This window comes from Helicoverpa zea, chromosome 16, assembly GCF_022581195.2.
Source record: "Helicoverpa zea isolate HzStark_Cry1AcR chromosome 16, ilHelZeax1.1, whole genome shotgun sequence".
In the NCBI taxonomy this organism is placed as follows: Eukaryota; Metazoa; Arthropoda; class Insecta; order Lepidoptera; family Noctuidae; genus Helicoverpa; species Helicoverpa zea.
In genome coordinates, this window is record NC_061467.1 from 9,455,169 (window position 1) to 9,476,853 (window position 21,685).

At 36.2% G+C, this 21,685-nt stretch overlaps 2 protein-coding genes across 2 annotated transcripts; one reads left to right on the forward strand and one right to left on the reverse strand.

Moving 5' to 3' along the window:
• Positions 1-1,252: 1,252 nt before the first annotated feature.
• On the forward strand, positions 1,253-6,874 carry LOC124637685 (4-hydroxyphenylpyruvate dioxygenase-like). The gene is made up of 9 exons (XM_047174305.1): positions 1,253-1,394; positions 1,737-1,826; positions 2,324-2,428; positions 3,006-3,221; positions 3,564-3,664; positions 3,990-4,094; positions 5,157-5,364; positions 5,864-6,103; positions 6,441-6,874. Exons 1-9 carry the CDS (start codon positions 1,392-1,394, stop codon positions 6,513-6,515), a joined length of 1,143 nt encoding a protein of 380 aa, XP_047030261.1. The 5' UTR covers positions 1,253-1,391; the 3' UTR covers positions 6,516-6,874.
• LOC124637684 (translocation protein SEC62) lies at positions 6,875-21,604 on the reverse strand. The gene is made up of 8 exons (XM_047174304.1): positions 21,449-21,604; positions 15,138-15,264; positions 13,630-13,763; positions 11,426-11,545; positions 10,677-10,879; positions 9,937-10,123; positions 9,305-9,477; positions 6,875-8,945 (listed from the first exon to the last, which is right to left on the reverse strand). The coding sequence occupies exons 1-8, from the start codon at positions 21,482-21,484 to the stop codon at positions 8,774-8,776; spliced, it is 1,152 nt and encodes a 383-aa protein (XP_047030260.1). The 5' UTR covers positions 21,485-21,604; the 3' UTR covers positions 6,875-8,773.
• Positions 21,605-21,685: the final 81 nt, after the last annotated feature.

Consider the following 21,685-nt stretch of genomic DNA (forward strand, 5'->3'; position numbering starts at 1 on the left):
ATGACCAAAGGTTAATCTTTGTTGTTTCTCAATCTGTGCAATTCTCCCAGAGCCAGTTTGTCATGAGGATTGTTAAACAGCATCTTTTGGCCGAGATCGCATATAGCGACCCCATCTTAAAATAAAATAAATTAAATGAAAGAAGGAAAAATTAAGGAGCTCCTTCAAAAAGCATGAAATAAAATTAAATTATAAATTTAAAAAAACCCCCGACCCAAAAAAAGCACGCAATTATTATGACAAAAGGTTAAAAACGCTAAACCCTATAAAAAATAAAAAATAACTTTTAACACTACGTAAGTACCAACTAAAGCATGTCAGACTAAACTAAATTTTGAGGTGTCGGGGGACCGCTTTTTACCTTTAAAAATACTTATGTACATAAATCAAATGATACCTACCTAATTACAACATTCGTATAAAAAAAAACACGTATCTAAACAAAATTATATAAAAAGTTATAAGAAGTATATGTAATGTAGTAGTATATAATTACTTCTAATGTTAGGCTAATAAATTAGAGCGGTCCCCCGACACGACAAAATTTAGTTTAGTCTGACATGCTTTAGTTGGTACTTACGTAGTGTTAAAAGTTATTTTTTGTTTTTTTATAGGGTTTAGCGTTTTTAACCTTTTGTCATAATAATTGCGTGCTTTTTTTGGGTCGGGGGTTTTTTAAAATTTATAATTTAATTTTATTATTTAATTATTTAAAATATAATTGACTGGAGACATGGGCAGGCATGTCAATTTAATTTATAATTTTCAAATAAGTATTACAAGTATCAAGGATTTACCTTGAGTTTAAATACTAAAAAAAAACAGATTTGAATGTAGGTACAGTCAACCACAATAGTAGCTTAACAAGCGACCACACTCAAAACTTAACATTTTAGACATTCAAAAGCCATTCGACTTCCTCGTTGGCCTAGTGGTTCCACGCAAGACTGCTGTTCACCTGTGCATAGGAGAAGCACGTAAATATCGGTCCTGCACCTGATCTCTCTGAGCTCGTGTAGGATTGCCGTCCCATCGGGCTATGAGAGTGAAGGAATAGAGAGTGCAATTTTGTCTGCGCAATATAATATAACCTGCACAGCTGGCTGATCTCCATATATGAGAATAGCCGCCGTGATCGGCCAAGAGGACATCATCATCATAATTTTTTCCAACTCTGTGCGAGAAAACGCGCACTGTGTAAACGAGGCTTTACTTCTGTCTTGTTTTCTTGTAGCATTTCATTACTGAATGATATTTTCTCGGTTCCATATAAACACCGTTCGGTGCTTCTACGTTTTAGTCTAAAAACGGTGCTTGATAGAAATACTCACGATTTAAGTAAAACAGTTATTTTTTTAATTTTTTTTGTTCTTATCGGTTAAGGAAACACAATGGTTTGTATACGATTTTCATTTTGTTTATACAATTTTTTTATCTACTAAATATTTGATAAAGTTTGCACTAGGCCTTAAAAAGTTAAACATTTATTTAATTTTAAGTATTTCCCGAAAATTATGAATTTATGTTTCTTTTAATTATTTCAATATATCCATGCATCCATTATGTAAAGAATTAAAACATTGGACTGGGCGTGACTCTCTTTTACGGACCATCCTTCACGAATACCTTTAATATGCCACAGAGAATAATTAGTATTTTCGTAAGAGACATGTAAAATCGCTCGTTAAATCTAATTATTAGGAAAATTATAAATTCACAAATATATTTATTTTCAGACCTCATACACAGACAAGGGACGGAAACCCGAAGATGGGAAATTCCTTGCTTTCGACCACCTTACATACTGGGTGTCGAATGCTAAACAGGTAAGATTAATAATAAATTTAATATTTAAATTGCTCTGAATGCATAGATATATTGTTCCAATTTGTTATTGCACGTGTCTTTTTTATATTATTATATCAAAGTCAACACACTAATTAGCATTTGATCAAGTTCTTTACATAAATTTTTAGTAAAAAATGGATGGTTGTACAAAATGAACGAACTAACCTTCCAAACGGAATTTAGATTTTATTCCATAGACACTTCTTGTTACGGGGAAACACTTGTCGCTTTTAGAAAACGCACTGATGGAAGTTACTTATTGATTCGCAAAAAAATACGTTATTACTAAGATATACCATATCACAAAATAATTTAGGGATAGCATGCACCTTCCTGCTTTGATGGTGACCTGATGATACATATTCATTATCAAAGTTTAGTTACTTAGGTATCATACATTTCTTTTTGTGTATTTTTTAAACGACTTTCCAAAAGGCTCGCAATTCAATAATTGTTTTTTTTTTTATTATTGTAGGCAGCAAGCTATTATGTGACAAGATTCGGCTTCGAACCTCTGGCGTACAAAGGACTCGAGACTGGTTCTAGGAAAACCGTTTCGTATGCAGTCCGAATGAATAAGGTAAACCAGTATTTTATAAGTAGAGTAAGAGTTAATAGAAAAGAGTTGTGTTGTGTCATCGTCTACTGCTTTTATCCCAATTTTATTTGGTGTCGGTGCGTCACGTTTTCTCCTTCCATACTTTTCTATCTGCCGTCGTCATCTCAAAGACATTATGTACCTATTAGTAAAAATATAAATAGGTAACGCAGTTTAACTATAACTTTGTTAAAGGTAACCAGTATCTAATATTTTCATATTCATGCTTATTTTATACAGACGTGGTAATAAATTATGAATTTATCTACCTAACTAATTATAAATGCAATTGAATTACAAATTCTACAAGTACCTACAACAAGTATTTCAAACAATCAAGTAAAACAAGTACCTACTGATGTAAATTAAACTTAAGTATTTAAACAATGAATGATCAGGTGTGTTATCTAATGAAATATCTCGCAGGCTGGTCCTATCCTATCAAAATCTTGTTTTTCTTCAAACTCTGTACAAAAATAGAATTAAGTAAAATTTTATAGGTATATACTTATATACCTACCTGTGTAGAGTGTAGATCATCACATTTTATTCTCCACAGATAGTCTTCGTCCTCCAAGCTCAGTACGAGCCTGAAGAAACCGACTTCGCGAACGAAGTAGCCTACCACGGGGACTTCGTAAAGGACGTGGCCTTCCAAGTGGAAAACCTGGACTTTATCCTGGAGTATGCGAGGAAACAGGGAGCGGTGGTCGTGAGGGAATTGTGGCAGGAGGAAGACGAGTATGGAATTGTCAGGATGGCTACTTTGAAGACGGTAAGGAAACTTCAAGTACTGTTATTATTGAGAATTGGAAGTTAAACCACAGATTACTATAATAGTTACTACGGTTAAACTAAAAATAAAAATAAGGCAATATTTAACGATGGAAGGTTCTTGCAAACTTACCTATTACTCTTCTACAACATCCTAATTTTGTGAGTCTCGTGGTTACGCTTTCACGATGAAATGACTTAGCAGATTGGAGCTTAATTTTCTCGTGTTATACCTACTTACCTATATGAGGAGTCTAGAGGTCCCATTGTAGGTAACCGAGACGAAAAGCATGAGAAACAGGAATTTCGAAGTTGATAAACTATTTTCGTTTTTTCTTTGCAGTACGGAGACAACACCCATACTTTAGTGGATAGATCACAGTACCGCGGGGCGTTCCTACCTGGATATCAGCTGTTACAAAGTGATCCTATTAACAAACTCCTGTAAGTATCCCAAACTATATATTTAACCCACATACGGTTATTTAAGGGCCGTGGTATTTGAGTGGTTTTCATTGGGAGGATTTGAAAACCACTAAAAACAGCGAACAGTGACGAACTTTTGGGGAGGCCTTGGCCCGCTTTGGTCCAGTTGACGTCTTTGGCTGAAAGGATGATGCAAATTAGACAGCTATCTTACAAATTAAATTCCTTTGTTTATAGCACCAAATTATTTTGTTGTTTACAACATATAAAACTCCTATCAAAGCGTACTTTCTTTTCAGATTATAAAATTGTAATGTTAAGTACCTATTGTTTTTTAATCCAGGCCAAAAGTGGAGATCAAATTCATAGACCACGTGGTGGGGAACCAACCTGACGGCGAGATGGAGCAAGTTGCCTCCTGGTACGAACGCTGTCTGCAGTTCCACAGGTATGATAATATACAGCCTTTAGGGTTATGTAGGCCTACTCTGGAGGCTCATTGATGAAACCTTTGTAATGAGTTCTGTAGATTTCTCATTGTGAATTTAAAAATACAATTTTTTTCTCTTTGAAAATCTATCAAGTTGTCCTGAAAGGCTTAGCCTGATACAGGCTTGCCATCAAAAAAGTGTGGTAATCAGATATCAATGTTGCCATAAGTCAGTGATTCAAATGGTCAGAGGAGAGATACCTATATATGTATGTACCTCAATGACGTACAAAGCGTAATGAGTAGTAGTATCAATCATTAAATAGTTAATTCAGAATGAAAATTATTTTATTGTTATCCTGTTGTTTTTTTGTTTTGCACGCTTCGGCGAGCTGACAGAAGAGTAATTCCCTTCAGTAATTAATTGTACCTAGTTTGCACACCGAATAATGATGATTAGAGTCATTTTAATTAATTTGAAGTGTTATTACATAATTACAATAAAATAGAAATTGAGGCTTATCGTGACTTAAGTAGGCTAATGAGTTAATCTGTCTTTCTGAGAAATCTAGAAGGAATTCTTGTACGGTAGACTGCACATCAGTGGTAACTGTCTTGCACCTTAACTCAATAGTAATAAGTACGATTTTCCTATAAAACTGTTACCACTGACCTGAAGTTGACTGTACATACTCATAATTCGAACGTCATTCTACCCCGCCTACCATTTTTCATGCTCAGGTCAGCTTCCTGATTAACTGTCACCAATTAAATCTTAAGTTCAGCATTCAACAGAAACGTCAGTTATTCTTAAAACATCTTTTTACTATGAATTTTCTTGCATGTTCAAGTTTTAAAGTTAACCGTTGTTTTAAGAAAAACAGACGTTTATATTTTCTGTAAACCAGGGGCCTTAAGCTGCCCGCCCACGTCTGACTTTTTGCAGTACAGATTCGTCATTTTCTCCTCTTAAAAATCGATCACCAATTATATCGGAAAGCCTAAAAATAAAAGAAACATAACCGATAGTTTTCCGCAGTACATAAAATATTATAACCAACATTTTCTTTTTTTCCTCAGATTCTGGTCAGTAGACGACAAACAGGTTTGCACTGAATATTCAGCGCTCCGGTCTATCGTGATGGCCAACTGGGAGGAGACAATCAAGATGCCGATCAACGAGCCCGCAGCCGGCAAGAGGAAGAGTCAGATTCAGGAGTACGTGGAGTACCATGGAGGAGCTGGAGTGCAGCACATTGCGCTTAATACTGAGGATATTATTACTGCTGTGAGTATTTAATGAGCCTGATTGCCTGAAAATATTTCTTGTGCTGTCGATTTGGGACGAGAACTAATTATAACAAGACCCCATTCTGGGTGGCATAAGCTTAAAACGATAATTATTTTGACATGGTAGAGTAGCTCGGACTACTTCAAGTAACTCTTCTTCTTCTCTCCGCCCTGTTCACAACTCTGGGAGTAAATTCTTGAAGTAAGTTTTAGTAAGACTGACGATCAAAGGTTCTAGCCTTTGACCGTCAGTCTTACTATAGGACATCGTGTACGTGAGGTATTGGGTTGCCCGGGTAACTGGGTTGATGAGGTCAGATAGGGCAGTCGCTCCTTGTAAAACACGAATATTTAGCTACAGCCGGTTAGACTGGAAGCCGACTCCGACATAGTTGGGAAAAAGGCTCGGAGGATAGAGCTACGTGTACGTTACCATAGAACTCCGAAAACACATGAAATTCAACAAAGAATGTCGTAAAATAAATTAATTTCCACAGATCGAGAATCTCCGAACTCGCGGCGTAGAATTCCTGTCTATACCTTCAAAGTACTACACACTGATTCGCGAGCGGTTACAACACAGCAAAGTTCGAGTGGCCGAGAGCATAGACACGCTAGAACGTCTCAACATACTCATAGACTATGATGACGATGGGTACCTGCTACAGATCTTTACCAAAAATACTCAGGATAGGCCTACTTTGTTCCTGGAAGTTATTCAAAGAAGAAATCATAATGTAAGTGCTTCTTTTTATGTAAGAAATAGTTGGTAATAGCTGAAGTATTAAAATAAGTTCAGAAATAAGATCCATACATGATTTTCTGAGGAATTGAATTAAAAATAACAACAAACAACATAATTTTGTTACCTATTAGGTAACGCTTTGATATAATCAGTGACCAAGGTCATTTTGATCTCTTTAATTGTATTATTTGCGAGTTGTATCTAAGCAAAAACCGGTAACTTCACTAAAGAGAAGCCAACTTCCAACAGATTAACAGAAATGTCTCGATTAACCGTTTTATCATGATTTTACTGTTTATATAATTATTTATTGTCTTTTCTCTCTCTAGGGTTTCGGCGCTGGAAACTTCAAAACTCTCTTCGAATCTATTGAATTGGAACAGGATAAACGGGGCAACTTATAAACATACCTTCTCTACCTTTAATACTTTAAGAAAATGTTATTTGATTTTATAAACTAGTTTTTTTATATACAAGAACTAAACTGTGTATTACTTGTCTAATTTACCTTTTTTTTGAACGACGTCAAAAATAATCAAATGACCCCTCCCGCTGTGGGTTAGCAGCGGTGAGGTAGTGTCAGACTCTTACTGACTAAAACCGTCGTGTTCCGTCGTAGGCCTTTTATGTACCAGAGCCGCGGTAACTCTTTCGAACAACCCGCAGCCCCGGCATGTCTAATGTACCTGTTACACTATTTTGTGCAAATAAATATGTACTTAAACTATAAGATTTTTGTGTAAATAAATAAGTAAAACCAAAATAAAAAGAGTATCATTTATTGAAATACCGTTGATTAACATGATACACCCAGTCAATAAAATCATTAGATCATTTTACGAGTGCCAGCGTATTTACAAAAACACATTGTATTTGTGGGAAAAAATACACATAAATAAAAAATACCGCGTACAACGCTTACGCGAAATAAATATTATTATTATTCACAAATTTGTAGACAGCACCAAAATATTAAAAGAGCCGTGTAGACCGAATTGGTATACGAAAATAATATCATATTATCATACTTTTTAAATCAAGCAGACACACACTTTAATAGTATTTAATCAACTTAACATCCATCAAAATGTGTACTGACCTTTATACTGGTGTCATATCAGTTTTATTTCTTTTAGGTAAAGAAAACATATTTTTTCGCGAACACGGAAGACATGGTATATTAATAACATGTTATTAATTATAATCGGAATGTGTTTTAATGACATCAGATCTTCAAGAATAATATTACCATGAATTTGTTTATTCGAATCTCAATCAAATGCGTTGTATACAAGAATCATTTTCGTGTACCAAGCCGTCGTAATCGGTCCGAACTACAAAACCGACGGACATAACAAACATCAATAAAATGTATGCAAAATTAAAACATAATTGCACAAATACGGCGCGTTTCCCCTTCCTACAACAGCCGAAGACTGCCGAACATTGCCGAAAGCTTCCGAGCGGAATACGTTATAAGCAGTCATTACTGCGTAATGCAAAATGAACCCTATTTGAAGAGTCGTAATGCTTACTTTGCCGTTGCGTAAATAATACAATGGCGTTATCTAATTCGGGGGTTTCCGCCAAACTTCGGTAATCTCCGGACAAGTATAAGTCATTTTAATTCGTCTAAAATCAATTACGTCACAATCTTCACATCGATTCGTCATTCATTCGTTCTCGTTCATTTACATCGAGAGAGCGAATTGAGAATGAATATAATCGAGTTAGGATCGATACAAGATTATACCGATTTTGTTAACTTGCAAAACTAAATTAATTTTGAGCTAGAGTTGATAAAAGCTGTATACACTACAGGTAAATAATTTAATATTTATAAATATATTAAACCAAAAAATGCAATGCTAACAAAATCAGTAAAATCTATGTACCATTTTGCCCGTTTCACTTCAGATCTTTTGGTTTAAGATTATTTGGTAAAACCATAGATTTTTCTGGTAATTTTTAATTGGGATTTTAGAGCTAAAATTTAGCTTAATGTTGCCATATTCACAGGACACCTTTAACATTGATTTTCGAGAAAATCTCGCTAAATAAAAGCTCAGATCCCTTTAGTGAAACAGTCATACAGTTTTTTTTTTGTTATTTATCACTAACCAAATGCGTTAAATTGCTTGTTTATAACACATAATATTGGATAAGTGACATTACCTATATAAGGAAATACTCGGAATTTACCCTAATATAACCTAACTTTCTACAGTCTCACATATTCTGAGGATGTCGTGATGGTATGTGCGTAAGGAGTTTAAGGTTCAAATCTTACTGTATTTATTAATGGATAGAATTCGGGTGCCAGGGATTACATTTTCAATATACCTAAATAGGTAATTATTTCAAATAAAATACAAAAGAAAGAAAAAGACAGATTCGAGTATTAAAATAATAAAAAGAGACGCAAATTTAGCGTGAAAAACACTAAAACAATACAAGATTTATTAACATTAATAAATTAATAAATGCATCACAAATATCGAGTCCAAAACAAGAATTGGCATCCTGGCACAAAGCAAAACCCCCTGTATCTATAGACAACTACAAAATCCCATAAAAATAAAAGTGACCTTGAATTTTCTCCCCTTTTTCGTCCTGTTACCCCATACAAACATACCATACCCACCTCGTACATCTCCCACTCTTACGCGCGCTCGTCTTTATCGGGTTCAAGGTCAGCTGGTTCAAGGTCAGCTTGTTCAAGGTCGGCCGGTTCGACGATCTCGAAGTCGCGGTCGGTGGACGAGCGCTGACTGTTCTCGGATTCGGATTCCGATTGCTTGTCGGCGGGGGGCGTTGATGGTTCTTGTTCGGATCTGCGAAAAATGGGTTGGTTTAATTGTTTAATTGAATTTTCTAAACTACTTTTTTATTCGGCGTAGTCCTGGAGTAGGCAATGTTTTGTTAATTGTGTTTTGGCTAGCGCTTATCCAGCGGATTCACCCATGTCCCGAGGGAACTATGTACCTCCCGCACCCAGATTAAAAGCTTTTATTCAGATAAATGAGTTATATTACTGCTAAGTTTCATCAAAATCAATCTCTTCGCGTGATCATCAAGTTTTTATGAGAAAGAAGAACATAAATCATATAGATAGACTGGAAGCCGACCCCAATATAGTTGGGAAAAGGCTCGGAATATCAAGAACAAAAATCATATGTGTTTAAATACTCACTTAGTATCAACAGGAACTTCACTAGTCCGTTCTGCCGGCACACTAGCGTCTCCCCCCGACTTCTCCTCAAGCAGCGGCGTCTTCTCGCCTTCGTCGTCCGATTGCTTGTCTTTCTTACGTTTCTTCTTGTTCTTAGAAGACTTCTCTGAGTCGGTACCGGGGCGGTATTCGTACTGTAATGTGGGAATACTGTGGTTATTTAAATTTTTCGTTAAGGTTTAGTAACAGATTTAGTAGTAAGTATAGTGTGGATTAGACATTGAGAAGCGAATATCGACTTTATTCAAGATAATGGAAAACCACGGGAAAATACGAATACAAAAAGGATACTTATTCGTTTCAAAAGGCTCGGCAAAGTTTAGGTACACTTTGTGCATTTAATCGGGATCCGGGACTAGGATCCAATTCGCGAAATTAGGCCCTTGAAATATAGACCAACCAATCACAGTCCATTCATTCAATTAAACAATTCATTCGTTCAATCATTCATTCGGTCGTTGTATGCGGAGGAAAAGATGCAGCCCTTTCATTTGGAGCTCGTTCTTCACGTTTTGAAGGACACTTTTCAAGGTTCTTCCGGCTGCTCAACAATACATCTAGATCATAATACACTTATACACTAAAAAACTCACTTTATAAAGCGGCCAGAAGGATGCGAAGAAGCCGACATCCTCGGTCAGGTTGGGCAGCAGCCACAGATGGTGCCTGGACAGCGTCAGCATCCACACGAGGCAGAACACCACCACCCGCAGCACCGTCAGACCGATGATGGTGACGAGGAAGCCGGCAGCTGCGATACTCAGGTAGTATACGCCTTTTCTGTAATGGGAAAGAAAGATGGTTGATCAATAATCATAAATTATGTCGTTTTTTAACAACCTGTTTAACAACTTCGCATTAAAAAACTTAAAAAAAAAATAGATTGATCACAACTGATCTGACGATGGTGCCGAAAGATATAGCAGGTACTACACACGGTGTTGGAACATTGTATCATATCTGTGTTTATTTGTTATTTTATTTGATGCCCTCATAGCCGATTATCGGCTACGGCGGCTGTTCTCATGTAAGGAGATCAGCCAACTGCGCAAGACATTATAGTGCACAAGCAAATGTGCAGACACAAGTGCACTGACTATTCCTTCACTCTCATAGCGCGATGGGGCGGCAATCCAAAACGACCGGAGAGAGATCAGGGGACATTAACGTGCTCTCCGATGCACGGGTGTATCAATCACCAGCTTCCAGACTATGGGCTGCTTTGTGAAAGTTTATTAAACCCACTAAGCTATTTCTCAGTCATAGCAGTCGCGCTTGTGCCCACTAGACAGACGAGGCAGTCAGTGTATAAGAGTCAGGATATAAGAGTCACCTGACAGTAGCGGGCCACAGCGGGAACATGCAGACGGTGATGGTGCCGACCACGACGAGGACGCCGCAGAGCCAGTAGTACCACGGCTTGGGGTCGTAGATCCACACGTACGCGTCCAGCGTGTCCAGGAATACTTGCTCCATGTGCATTTCGAGGCGAATCTTACGTTTCTTCTTCTCTTTTTCTTTTGTGTCTTTTGTGTCCTGGAAAAAGGAATATTTTAGGATTAGCTATAGTTATCGGCACGGATAATGAGCTCTCGGCGGAAGAGTGGGGATTGCTTTGCGCACTGTACACTTAAGGCAATAAACCAATAAATCACTTCTGCGCAGGTGAAGGTCAGGGCTCAATATTCTTGCTGATGATTATACGTTTTGGAATTACGCATGAGACACGTGTTTTAAGAAACTTTGTGACATTTATCCCAAAACAATGGGTCAGGATACTTCTGACAGTAAAATAACGTGTCAAGATACTACTATCATAAAAATGACGAGTCATAATACTACAGAAACCCACAATAACGTCTCATTTTATAACTGATGTCTTTCAACTTTAAATACGTCGATCGGCCTATAAAACTGAACGAAAAGCAAATAAGTTTATATAATATATTTTTTGTACGTACACTACTCTTTGCACTCTAGTTTTAAAACACATGTCTATACAAGAATTTAACGTATTTTTTTCTAAGAAACTTCTAGACAGGTTTGGAGAAATTTTTCGGTCTCAATTTAATGAAATCTTACCTTTCCCTCACAGGCGCTGGCCTGACTCTTCTCTCCATCTTTTTCGTCGCCACTTTTACTTGATTTCTCTAACTCCTTTTTCTTAGATTTCCCTTTCAACTCTTGTTCGGTCACAGGAACCTGAAATCAATTAATTATACAATCAATAAACTATTTTTTCATGTAATAAATAAACGGATTTCACAAATAATTTCACAATAACTGGCAAGAAAATCCGTTTTTGCTATGCGTGGCAACAGGCAAATTGTACTTATATAGTATTCGATTTTTATCGAATAAGGAAAACATATTTCATTCAACTAATTGTGGCCGAAATTTCAACATTGATAATGTTAACAGGTAAAATGTATTTCATTGAGACTTTACCAACTGAATACATGGGAAGATAAAAACCTTTAGGCTGTTGAAAGCCACATTCCTATACACACAAATTTTATGTTAATATAATTTTGTTTGTTTTGTTAAATATAAGGTCGCCGGAAGACGCTGGATGCAGGTCGCCTCCAACAGGTATCTGTGGAGATCTAAGGGGGAGGCCTATGTTCAGCAGTGGACGTCCTATGGCTGAGATGATGATGATGATGATAATTTTGTTTATCTCAGAAAAAATATCTCTCATTGTTAGATAGCCCATTTATCGAGGAGAGTGTCGACTACTTTTGATTGGCATGCTCGAAGAAAATCCTTCGGGACAAGTAAAACCACGAACTGAAACTAGTTTAACAAAATTACGAAATAAATTGAACGATAAAAAACGTCCTCAACCCTACATAGATTAAGGCGGCCAACCGTCCCGCATTCTGTGGGACCGTCCCGCAATGCTTGACGAAATCCCGTTTTGAAATTATTAGTAAAATAGTCCCGCAAAACGTTGTATGCGGCCCGCATGTCCCGCATCCCTATTTTTCTACCACACTTCTACACAACACCCACCTGCGCGCACGCTCAACAGTGCAGGAACACAGATTACTTATAATATAATCTAGTTCTCTTTATTTCTACTGAACTCGTGAGGCCTAATGATTTTGAAAATAAGACAATAGTGCACGCTGTGACACGATATTGATAGGTTAAATTATAGCTTTTTGCTTACGGTTTTTATTTTATCAGTTCCGTCCGATCATTTTTCAATGCACCCCCCCCCTTTTCACGAAAGGTTAAGTCCCGCATTCAGTTTTCGGAAAGTTGGCCGCCTTAACATAGATAACCAATCGAACACGTGGCAATATGATGTCCTCCTAGCCGATTATCGGCTACGACGGCTGTTCTCACGTAAGGAGATTAGCCAACTACGCAGGACATATTATAGTGCACGAGCATTTGCGCAGACACAGGTGCACTCACTATTCCTTAACTCTCATAGCCCGATGGGACGGTAATCCGACACGACCGGAGAGAGATCAGGCGCAGGACCGACATTTACGTGCTCTCCGATGCACGGGTGTATCAATCACCAACTTCCAGGCTCCGGGCTGCTTTGTGAAAGTCTTCTAAAACCCACAAAGCGATTTCGGCCCGACTCGGGAATCGAACCCGAGACCTCGTGCTCAGCAGCCGCACTTGCGACAGCTAGACCAACGAGGCAGTTACGTGGCAATATAATCAGTAAGTAGTAAGTAGTACTACCAAATTTGATGCATTGAACACATGTACATACACATGTTTTTCATCATTATCTCAACGTTATCAGAACGGGTTGCCAAGGTCATGCTAAAGTTTATTCATTACATAGTTGAAGTAGCAATTTTGGGAGTTTGGGGTTTTTTGGGTATATCGTTTACTTATTTTTTCTTTTGGAATGAAAGTATGTATCCGGTTTGCTGTCGTTATTCATCACTAGCATTTTTTTTATAAAACTGTAAGACATTTTACATACCTCTTCTTATACATATAGAGAAGGCTGTGGGTGTTCTGCTCATGCTTTTCCCTACGTGGTATCTAAAGTTTTTGAACAAAGTTTTACTTATTTATTTTTTAAAACGTCTTATTTATTTTTGTTCATAAGCAATAGCGTTACTTAAAATGCTTAATTATAGACGGTAGGACCTGTCATCAACGTCTTTTAGAGACTATCAACCTGTATGACGTCACAATAGGCGCAAAAATGCGAATTTGAAAGGTATAATGCGTAGTTCTAACTCGTATATTATACGATGGCACACGTGCATTTTTTAAAATTAATATAATTAGAACAATAGTGTTACCTTTTTAGCTCTGTGAAACAGTTTGTGTAATAGCATTTGATGTAGGTAGTCCGTCACTTCATGCCTGGTCGTGAACACCGGGTTCTTGCCGGTCGCCCATTTTGACGTCAACAGTGCATCCACTGCTTTTGTGCCTGCAAATTAAATATGATCCGTTTATTTATATTTTTATTTATATAAAAGATTGGGAAGATTAGCTCGGGGCTCAGTGAGTAAACCGCATGGGTTGATCGATCATGAGGTTAGGCAACGCTTGGCACGGTCGACCTGTAAATGGGTGACCATATTGTCGAGGCTGTTTTGGAAGGCATGTCCAATTGGTGGGTCCAGCTGTCACTTCGAACATCTTTAGTAGGTAGTCATTAGGGGTAGTCTGAAGCCAGAAAGTCTGACAACCGGATTAAAAAGCGGTATCAGTTTTCCCGGTGATTGGGTATTGAAAATCAAAAAGGCAGTAAAACATGCATCTTTTCTATGCACTTTAAACCCCATTAAAAACTCATCTACACCGTAAAAAAAGTAAATAGGTGATCTTTCCATGGCAATCGATGTTGCCCTTTAAGCAGTCAGGGTCGAGTGGTCGCGTGGACTAAAATGACCCGAAGGTTATAATATCAAGTGCTTGATCACGAAAATGTACGTAAATAACTTTTGCTTGGAAGTAAAAATAAAATATTTTCCGCGTATAAGAAATGGCTTGATGAGTGTGAATGAAAGTATTGTTTAGATGCCTTGTTTATGATTGATGATTTGAAAATACCTATGTTGGTTTACTAGAACAGCGTTAAGAGCAATTGTGATTAAGACCCACAGTTAAAATAATATAATAAACAACGATTTTTCATTTTTTTAGTTAAATAAATATTAGAGTATCCCAATCACTTACACAAGAAATCACGTTAAAATCCACGAAACTGCTCTAAAAGCTATCTAATCCTACGTAGGCATGACCTACGACGCAATGCAAGATCTCCCGAACAAATAAAGCCATAAACCACGAAATAAAAATAGAAACTCTTTGGAATTCTTTAAATATTTAAAAAGGTATGTTTTATTACGCCGGAAATTCAAACAGAGAACATACTGTGAACATAAAGGAAATGCACCAACGTAGCTTGGCAGTAAGCCACCGATGTGTTCGGAGTTTTAAAAATATTTCCATTTTAAATATAGAATTATTTTTAGTAGGCCTGTTTTGGGAATAAAGATCGATTTAGAGAAATGGGACTGGTGAGAGAAATATAAATGTTGAAAATTATGACATGTTGTCTTGGTAAAATCGACTAGGACAGAAATTTTGTTAATGTCACGAAAAAAGCCCTAGGATATTAAAATTCGTGTTTTAGTTATAGTATTTCCAGTTTTTCCTGTGGTGATAAATGGCCAAATCGTCCACATATACGAGTATCATGTAATAAGTTTCTTGACAATCCGCAAATACTCGTTTATTTTAGTGCAAACTGCGGTAAACTTACAAGAAAAAGTTCTTATAGGTAACAAGAACTTACCAGTAAAATATTCCACATGGTGGTTTAAGAACTTGGTCTTCTTTGTGGGCACGTTAGCCTTTAGCCACTTGGCCACTGCGTACTCCTCGCTGGTGGCCTTCTCCGACTCGGGCACATCTCCAAACTCCTGGAAATATCGAAAGACTTGGTTTAAAAGACCGGTTTCTTCTCGGAGACATGAGACACCCGTTTAAGGCTACTAGAGTCAGTTTTGTCATCAGAAGTGGTTGGCCAAGAAAGTGGTATACCAGTTATGTCAAAAAAGAGGTCTTATAAGATAGAGCTTATTATGTTAAGGTTATTTTTTTCTAATCTGTAGTGTGGTAGACCACCTTTTTGGCAAAGTCTACTCAGAACTTTTTCTGTAGAGATAGAAAACAGCGCCAAATCTACTAAAGAATATAGTATAGTTTTTCAATAGAGAGAAACTACTTTGATCGATTCAGAAGATACTAACCCCTACATTTATAATCTATTAAAATACAAAAAGCGAAATCGGAAAAGTAATTTGGACACTGAAAGCTACAGAAATTGGTGTAGAACTATTATTGTTTATTCAACAGCAAACAATAAAGGTATTGTGCTGTAACGATTGAGTGTGACGTCATTGTAATAAATGCGGTTCATTAAAAGAGTTTACGAGGCCAGTTGTTACATAGATTTGGTAATCAGGATTACTAACGATTACATAATAACGGGAAATACTGTAAAAAATATATAAATTGATACAAATCTAAAACCGTCGGAAGTATACGAGGTAAGTAAAGAAAGATACAATGACTTGAATATCTGAAAGAATAAGTTACAAAATATAAGCATATTTTGGTCTTTCGAGGTTTATATTCAATTTGAATCCTATTTGGGTCCTATAAACAAGAATTTTATGTTAATTCTGTAAGGCGCGTGCGCATATATATGCTATCCTCCGAAAACCAAACCAATTATTTCCATAGACAACGGGAATGAGTCTTTCTCCAAACTGTGGTCTTTTCACTCATACGTAATATTACGTTATTAAGCCATTAACTCGTGTACGATCCAATTCTAAGAAACGGTAATCGAGACCTATCCCAAGCTAACCTTAAAGGCAAGACTTTCCCTTTCGACTTCTATCGCGTCCATAGTTAACTGTAATTTGTACCGCTCTACGCGTGCGCAATTATATGGCTGTTCCATTTTTTACCGACTTCTATTTACAAAGAGTTTAAGTCATTTCTTTTCAACGGTATAGGTTTAATTTGGAATTAAAGTCCCTTCTCTATATTAATCAAACGCAAAATTTCTTTAAAATGAGTTCGTGGCATGCCTAAATCTATCAGAGAGCTTTCATTAAAGGGTCTGCTTCCACGTTTAAAGCCAGATAAAATATCCCAGTACAAGAAAATGTCTTTCTTTATTACAATGTGCGAGATAGATTCGTCACGATTCATGATCTTAATGGTTATGACCTTATAGCCTAATACGTCAGTCGTGCATGTGCATTAAATAAATCATAACAAACGATTTGCCATGTAGCTAGATTTGAGCACAAAGCTAGACAAATGGAAAATGCCTAGATGGAATATATTATTGTGAAAGTGCACCTTGCAGAACAAGATAGCATATTCAATGAAACTTGGGGACTTGTGCTCCCTAAAAGATCTCAGAGTCAGAGAAAAATAGTTCGCTAGTTAAGTATATTAACTTTGAGACAAAGTCATCGACACTTTAGGGAAAATACGACGCATAAATTGTTATAAATTAACGTATTTTACATAAATAAACGTCAACTTTTTGTCAGTGTAATAATGACGCAAATCGCAATGGGTTTTGACCCAACGGTCGATCAAGAATAAATTATAGACCAAAAACTGCGTCAGGTTAAAAAAAATAGAATAGAGACTCAAATAAATAAAATACAAATAATCTGAAATAAACTCAATACTTCCTGCAGGTGTAAAAGTCCGACCAGACAAGCGATTGGAGCGAAAAATATTACTATCTACGTCACTGGTCGTAATGTATGTACGTGGCCGTGACTTTGGCCTTGTTAATGAACTGGTAGACTAACTAGAATACACTACGGTTCATCATTACCAAGGAGGATAGTCAATAAAGGCCTATTTTGTATAGTACAAGCACTTTTGGGAGTGTAACCTACTTTGAAGATAGTGAATGAATGAACGTGAGCCGGTACCTAGCGGATTTTTGGGCATATGACCTAGATTTCCGTTTACGGAATTTAAGGAATTTTCTCGATGTTTTGGAGGCTTGGTAGCTTAATATATTGATGAATTGCACTTGGAAGATATTAGTTGTAACATAGAACGTTCAGTAAGTACACTAGCTTGACTTCTAAACGTCTGAATAGATTTTCGCTAACCACACTCAAATTCTGATGCAATTTTATTGACCGCACATTTTAACACTAGATTAAATGGAAACGACACTTGAACGTGGATCACAATTAAAAACAGTTCCCGATTTACAAAACTATATTCACTGTTAAAAACTAAATCACTTCACAACCATCGATATATATGTACTATATGTCAATGTTCACAACACATTTCTAAAAAAAAAACAACCGTTAGGACCCAAATTCCTGACACAAGCACCTCCTTAAATATATTTTAGCACATATAACGAAATAAATAAATGTTTAAATAACAGAATTAACTTACAAATTCTCTCATAGCTACGACACTACCGTACAGCGTAAAACATGAACCATAGTGACAGTTATAAGGCTATACCGAGCCGGTGAAAGTGGGCCACTCGTCTATGGAACAAATTAAAGGGAAACATAGCTAGACGATCGTAAAAATAAAATAATACATTGGGAATATATAGAATGATCTAGATTTTTAGGTAGGTCAGTGTATATCTTAGGCGAAAAGAGGATTTTTTAATGTATGGAAGGTTTTCATTTTTTAATTTCCTATCCAATAGTATGGATCCTTTCTCGGTGGAACGTACGTAACAAGATTAAAAGAAAAAAAAAAAAAGAAAAACAAAATCTTCTGATCTGTGATGAAAACATGGTAAAACAATTTGCACCGGCCAAGTATGAAGCAAAAAGAGGAGATAATGATACATGCAATCGACCACCTGGATGCGTAAAAAATATACACAACTTTCCTATAAGTATCGATATCAAATAGGCAAAAAGTGGCAGTCAAACTAGTTACCCGGTTCCAAGAAACTAGACGGACATAGCAGTTTGAAATGGAGCAAAACCAATCGGCCGAACAGACATCTAAGATATTATTATATGACATTGTCATCGCTCGCAATTGAACCGGCTTGGCTTATTGTAAAGTAATTTCAACTTTAACAATTGCTGTTCTTTCAATTGCATTATGCCATAATGGAGCATTTGCATAGATATGAAACCCCATTAGGCATTTAGCTATCCCATTACTTGTGGAGGCGTACACCTAAGGATTACTCAGACACTACGATTGTTCATTGTGGATGGGAGGACAAAAATAATGAGAGACCACAATAGAAATATGTATTTGAATAGTGCGTGAGTACTTTCACTGTATTGTTTAATGGGAGACCTTATTTTCCAAATAATCCCTAGTTGCAGACAGGAGTTGGATGTGTCGATCTGAGGACCTCTGTGCAGTACACGCTAGGCCTGGTTAGGAGACCAGTACAAACTAGCAAGTGGTTTAAACTTTAAAGCCTGAATGCCTTTTGTTCGGTGGCTAAACATCAGGTGACCCTGGTATGTTTCTTTTGGAGCCCATTGTGTACCAGGCATGAGGTAACTCTTTCGAGCCATGCCGCAGATGAATAAGCCTAGAATAATCGAAGTTACATCTTTGTACAACTTTGATACTCAATTATTTTCAGTAGTAACTAGTGATCTGTCTGCGGAGTTGTTAGAGTATAGTTTTGAAGTAGTTTATGCTAGTTTAGAAACATCAACAGTAGTAATGATTTACGATCATAATCATTCGAGCTTGATAAACTGAAGAGCGCAGAAAGCATTTCAGAGTGCGCTCGATTTTCTCGTTTGCAACCGTGTAAACAATTTTATCGAAACAAACAATACGAGTTTGTATTGCCCTGATTTAGTGTTGGATAAAAGTTAAAACAGTTACAGAACTTTGTTGATGTTTATACTAAGTAGGTAGTACAATGCCATACTCATCATAAACAGTCTTTTTAAGTGTCTAATTGGACATCGAACTTGTTGCTCTAGATCGAAATGAGAGGAAAACTATTCTGCACCGTTTGTCTGACTCTGTGAGGGAAGCAGGAAGTTATCATCGTGATCATAAAAAAAAAAAACTATTTTTGGAAAGCTTCAGCGCAAAAAAGGGTGTTGTTAAATAGCCTATTTGAAAAATGAAAATGTTCCAGCACTAGTTGAATATGAAAAGTTCCATACTAATCTTTCGCTCTTAGTCGCGGAACTAATTTCTATAACAGTGATAAGGCTAGGCGCGTATTTAGAACACGGGCAGCTATGTTGTATAAAACATTATAAAAGTTTATATAACATTTCATTGTTCTGTTTCTATCCTTAATTTATTATTGCTGTGATAAGGATACGAGATATGTTTCATAGGGGATAAGGGTATTAACTAAGTGCCTACTGGCCTAATTTACTGGGCTTTTTCTTGAAATTTTTGTTTAACGACATACTAAAAATCCTTCATAACATAGTTCAGTCATTCGTAGGGCTAGGTTTTGCAAGTTTCATAAAGAAATTCTCTGCACAGAAACCAACTAACCTATTGATTTGTAACCTGTATGTGTATTCTCAAAAGGTTTAGTTTCATTTTAAAACAAATTAAAAAACCAAAACATTATCTACTTTTTTGCCTAATTTGTTTGGGATAAAATTAGTAACAGAATAAGAAAAAAACCTTTCAAAGTCGCCATTAATAGTAGGTTAAAGTCTATAACATGGACTTTACAAACAAGTATCTTAATTTGATAGTGACCTTGATAATTTATGACCAAATAATATCTACAAGCTGTTAGCTAACCGATAAGAAGTTTATCTGTATTCTTTATCTTCTCTAATTATATCTAATATGTTGCTTTACAATTGATTATATTTCTTAAAGCGGAGCATATTTGTTCACTTTATAGCTCAGTACATCTTTCACAAATAGAAAGATCTAAATGGCTTATGTTGACTTGATTATATTATGTACATATTTATTTAGTATTAAGCCTGTTTTAAAACAAATCTTGACTGTATAAATCAGTGTATTTCGTATAAAAGAAAACAGATGCTTCTATCTTGTTCCGCTGCCATGTAGCAATTAACTCTTGTCAACATCGTAAGTAGACACAAATTACTGCTAAATGTAACTCTCAAGTGCGAGTGACGTTGCACTGTAAATTAACTGTGTGAAATAGGCAACTCAGAGTAGTATATATATAGTTATAAAAATAAAATAATTGTTAGTCAGCTACTATTTATGACACCCAAACAGGTTTGTAACTAAGAAGGAAAATAATATTTCACATCTGTGCAAATGTGTTGTGCAACTAAATAAACATGTAATAAATTAAGTACCAAACTGTGAAATTATTAAAACTGAAATTATAATTTGAAGACAAGGTAGTTTAATTTATCTAAATAATTTTCAAACTTGTGTAATCAATTGTGCAAGTGTGAAAAATAAAATTGAATCAAACCTTTTTTCGCTGTAAAAAAAAGAAAATGATTAAGCAAATGCATGCAAGTTTCATGGATATTTAAAATTCGGACGGTCAACCTCACTTCTCTTAAATAGTTTAAAGACAGAGAATGGGGATATTAAATTAAATTAAGGGATTTTAGTTAATTTATTAAAAGGCATGATAGTCTAAGATATAATAAATTATAAAAAATAATTGGAACTTTTTTTAGAACTGTCAACTTGGAATAATTTTAGCTCTTTGACATGACTTGTTGGTAATATCTGGTTATTTGGTGAATAGTCGCGGTAAACAAAGGATTCCCAAAAATAGCTGACACTGCGCTCATACAATGACGCTAATCTCGAAGAACTACGCATAAAACCCGTTGGTTTTCAGCCAGGCAATGAACAAAACATTAAATCGAAATGGATGCGTCATTCAGTAAATACCACGCGAACTGGCAAAAATTTGACGTAAACTACCAATTTTATCACGGTTTCGTCAAATTTCACACATCACGGATATCGGAGATCCGGAAAAACAAGAGAAAATCTTTTGCAGATGGGGAAAATCCACACGCCGCATCTGCAGTGCATACTCAGATAAAAACAACAACGACAAAGTTAAATTAGCTTTTCCAAAGCGAGTTATATTACAAAACAGTAAATGTACTTTACCTCTTTACGTTTTTTAGTTTTCCTTTTGTCTGCCATTATAAATAAATTTTGCCAACGTAGTCTTGATTGTCTGGAAATCTATTCGCTTTTCTTGTTTCTGACGCTGACACTTTTTTGTTGACAGGTCACCACCATTGAATGAATGAATGAATGGTCCATTCAAAAAAGTCCCCAATCGCCAATCACGATAGCACACATAAATACTCTGTTACACGAAATGAAAATTGAAAAAGTCTT

What these genes read in the sequence shown, in the direction of transcription:
- LOC124637685 (XM_047174305.1), top strand. An exon ending in ATGCAGTCCGAATGAATAAG is followed by an intron (nt 2,429 to 3,005) that starts GTAAACCAGTAT and finishes TATTCTCCACAG; the next exon opens with ATAGTCTTCGTCCTCCAAGC. An exon ending in TTCAAAGAAGAAATCATAAT is followed by an intron (nt 6,104 to 6,440) that starts GTAAGTGCTTCT and finishes TTCTCTCTCTAG; the next exon opens with GGTTTCGGCGCTGGAAACTT.
- LOC124637684 (XM_047174304.1), bottom strand. Translation starts at nt 21,484, where the DNA reads ATGGCAGACAAAAGGAAAACTAAAAAACGTAAAGAG. An exon ending in CCATGTGGAATATTTTACTG is followed by an intron (nt 13,764 to 15,137) that starts GTAAGTTCTTGT and finishes TTTAATTTGCAG; the next exon opens with GCACAAAAGCAGTGGATGCA. An exon ending in TGTTTCACAGAGCTAAAAAG is followed by an intron (nt 11,546 to 13,629) that starts GTAACACTATTG and finishes AATTGATTTCAG; the next exon opens with GTTCCTGTGACCGAACAAGA.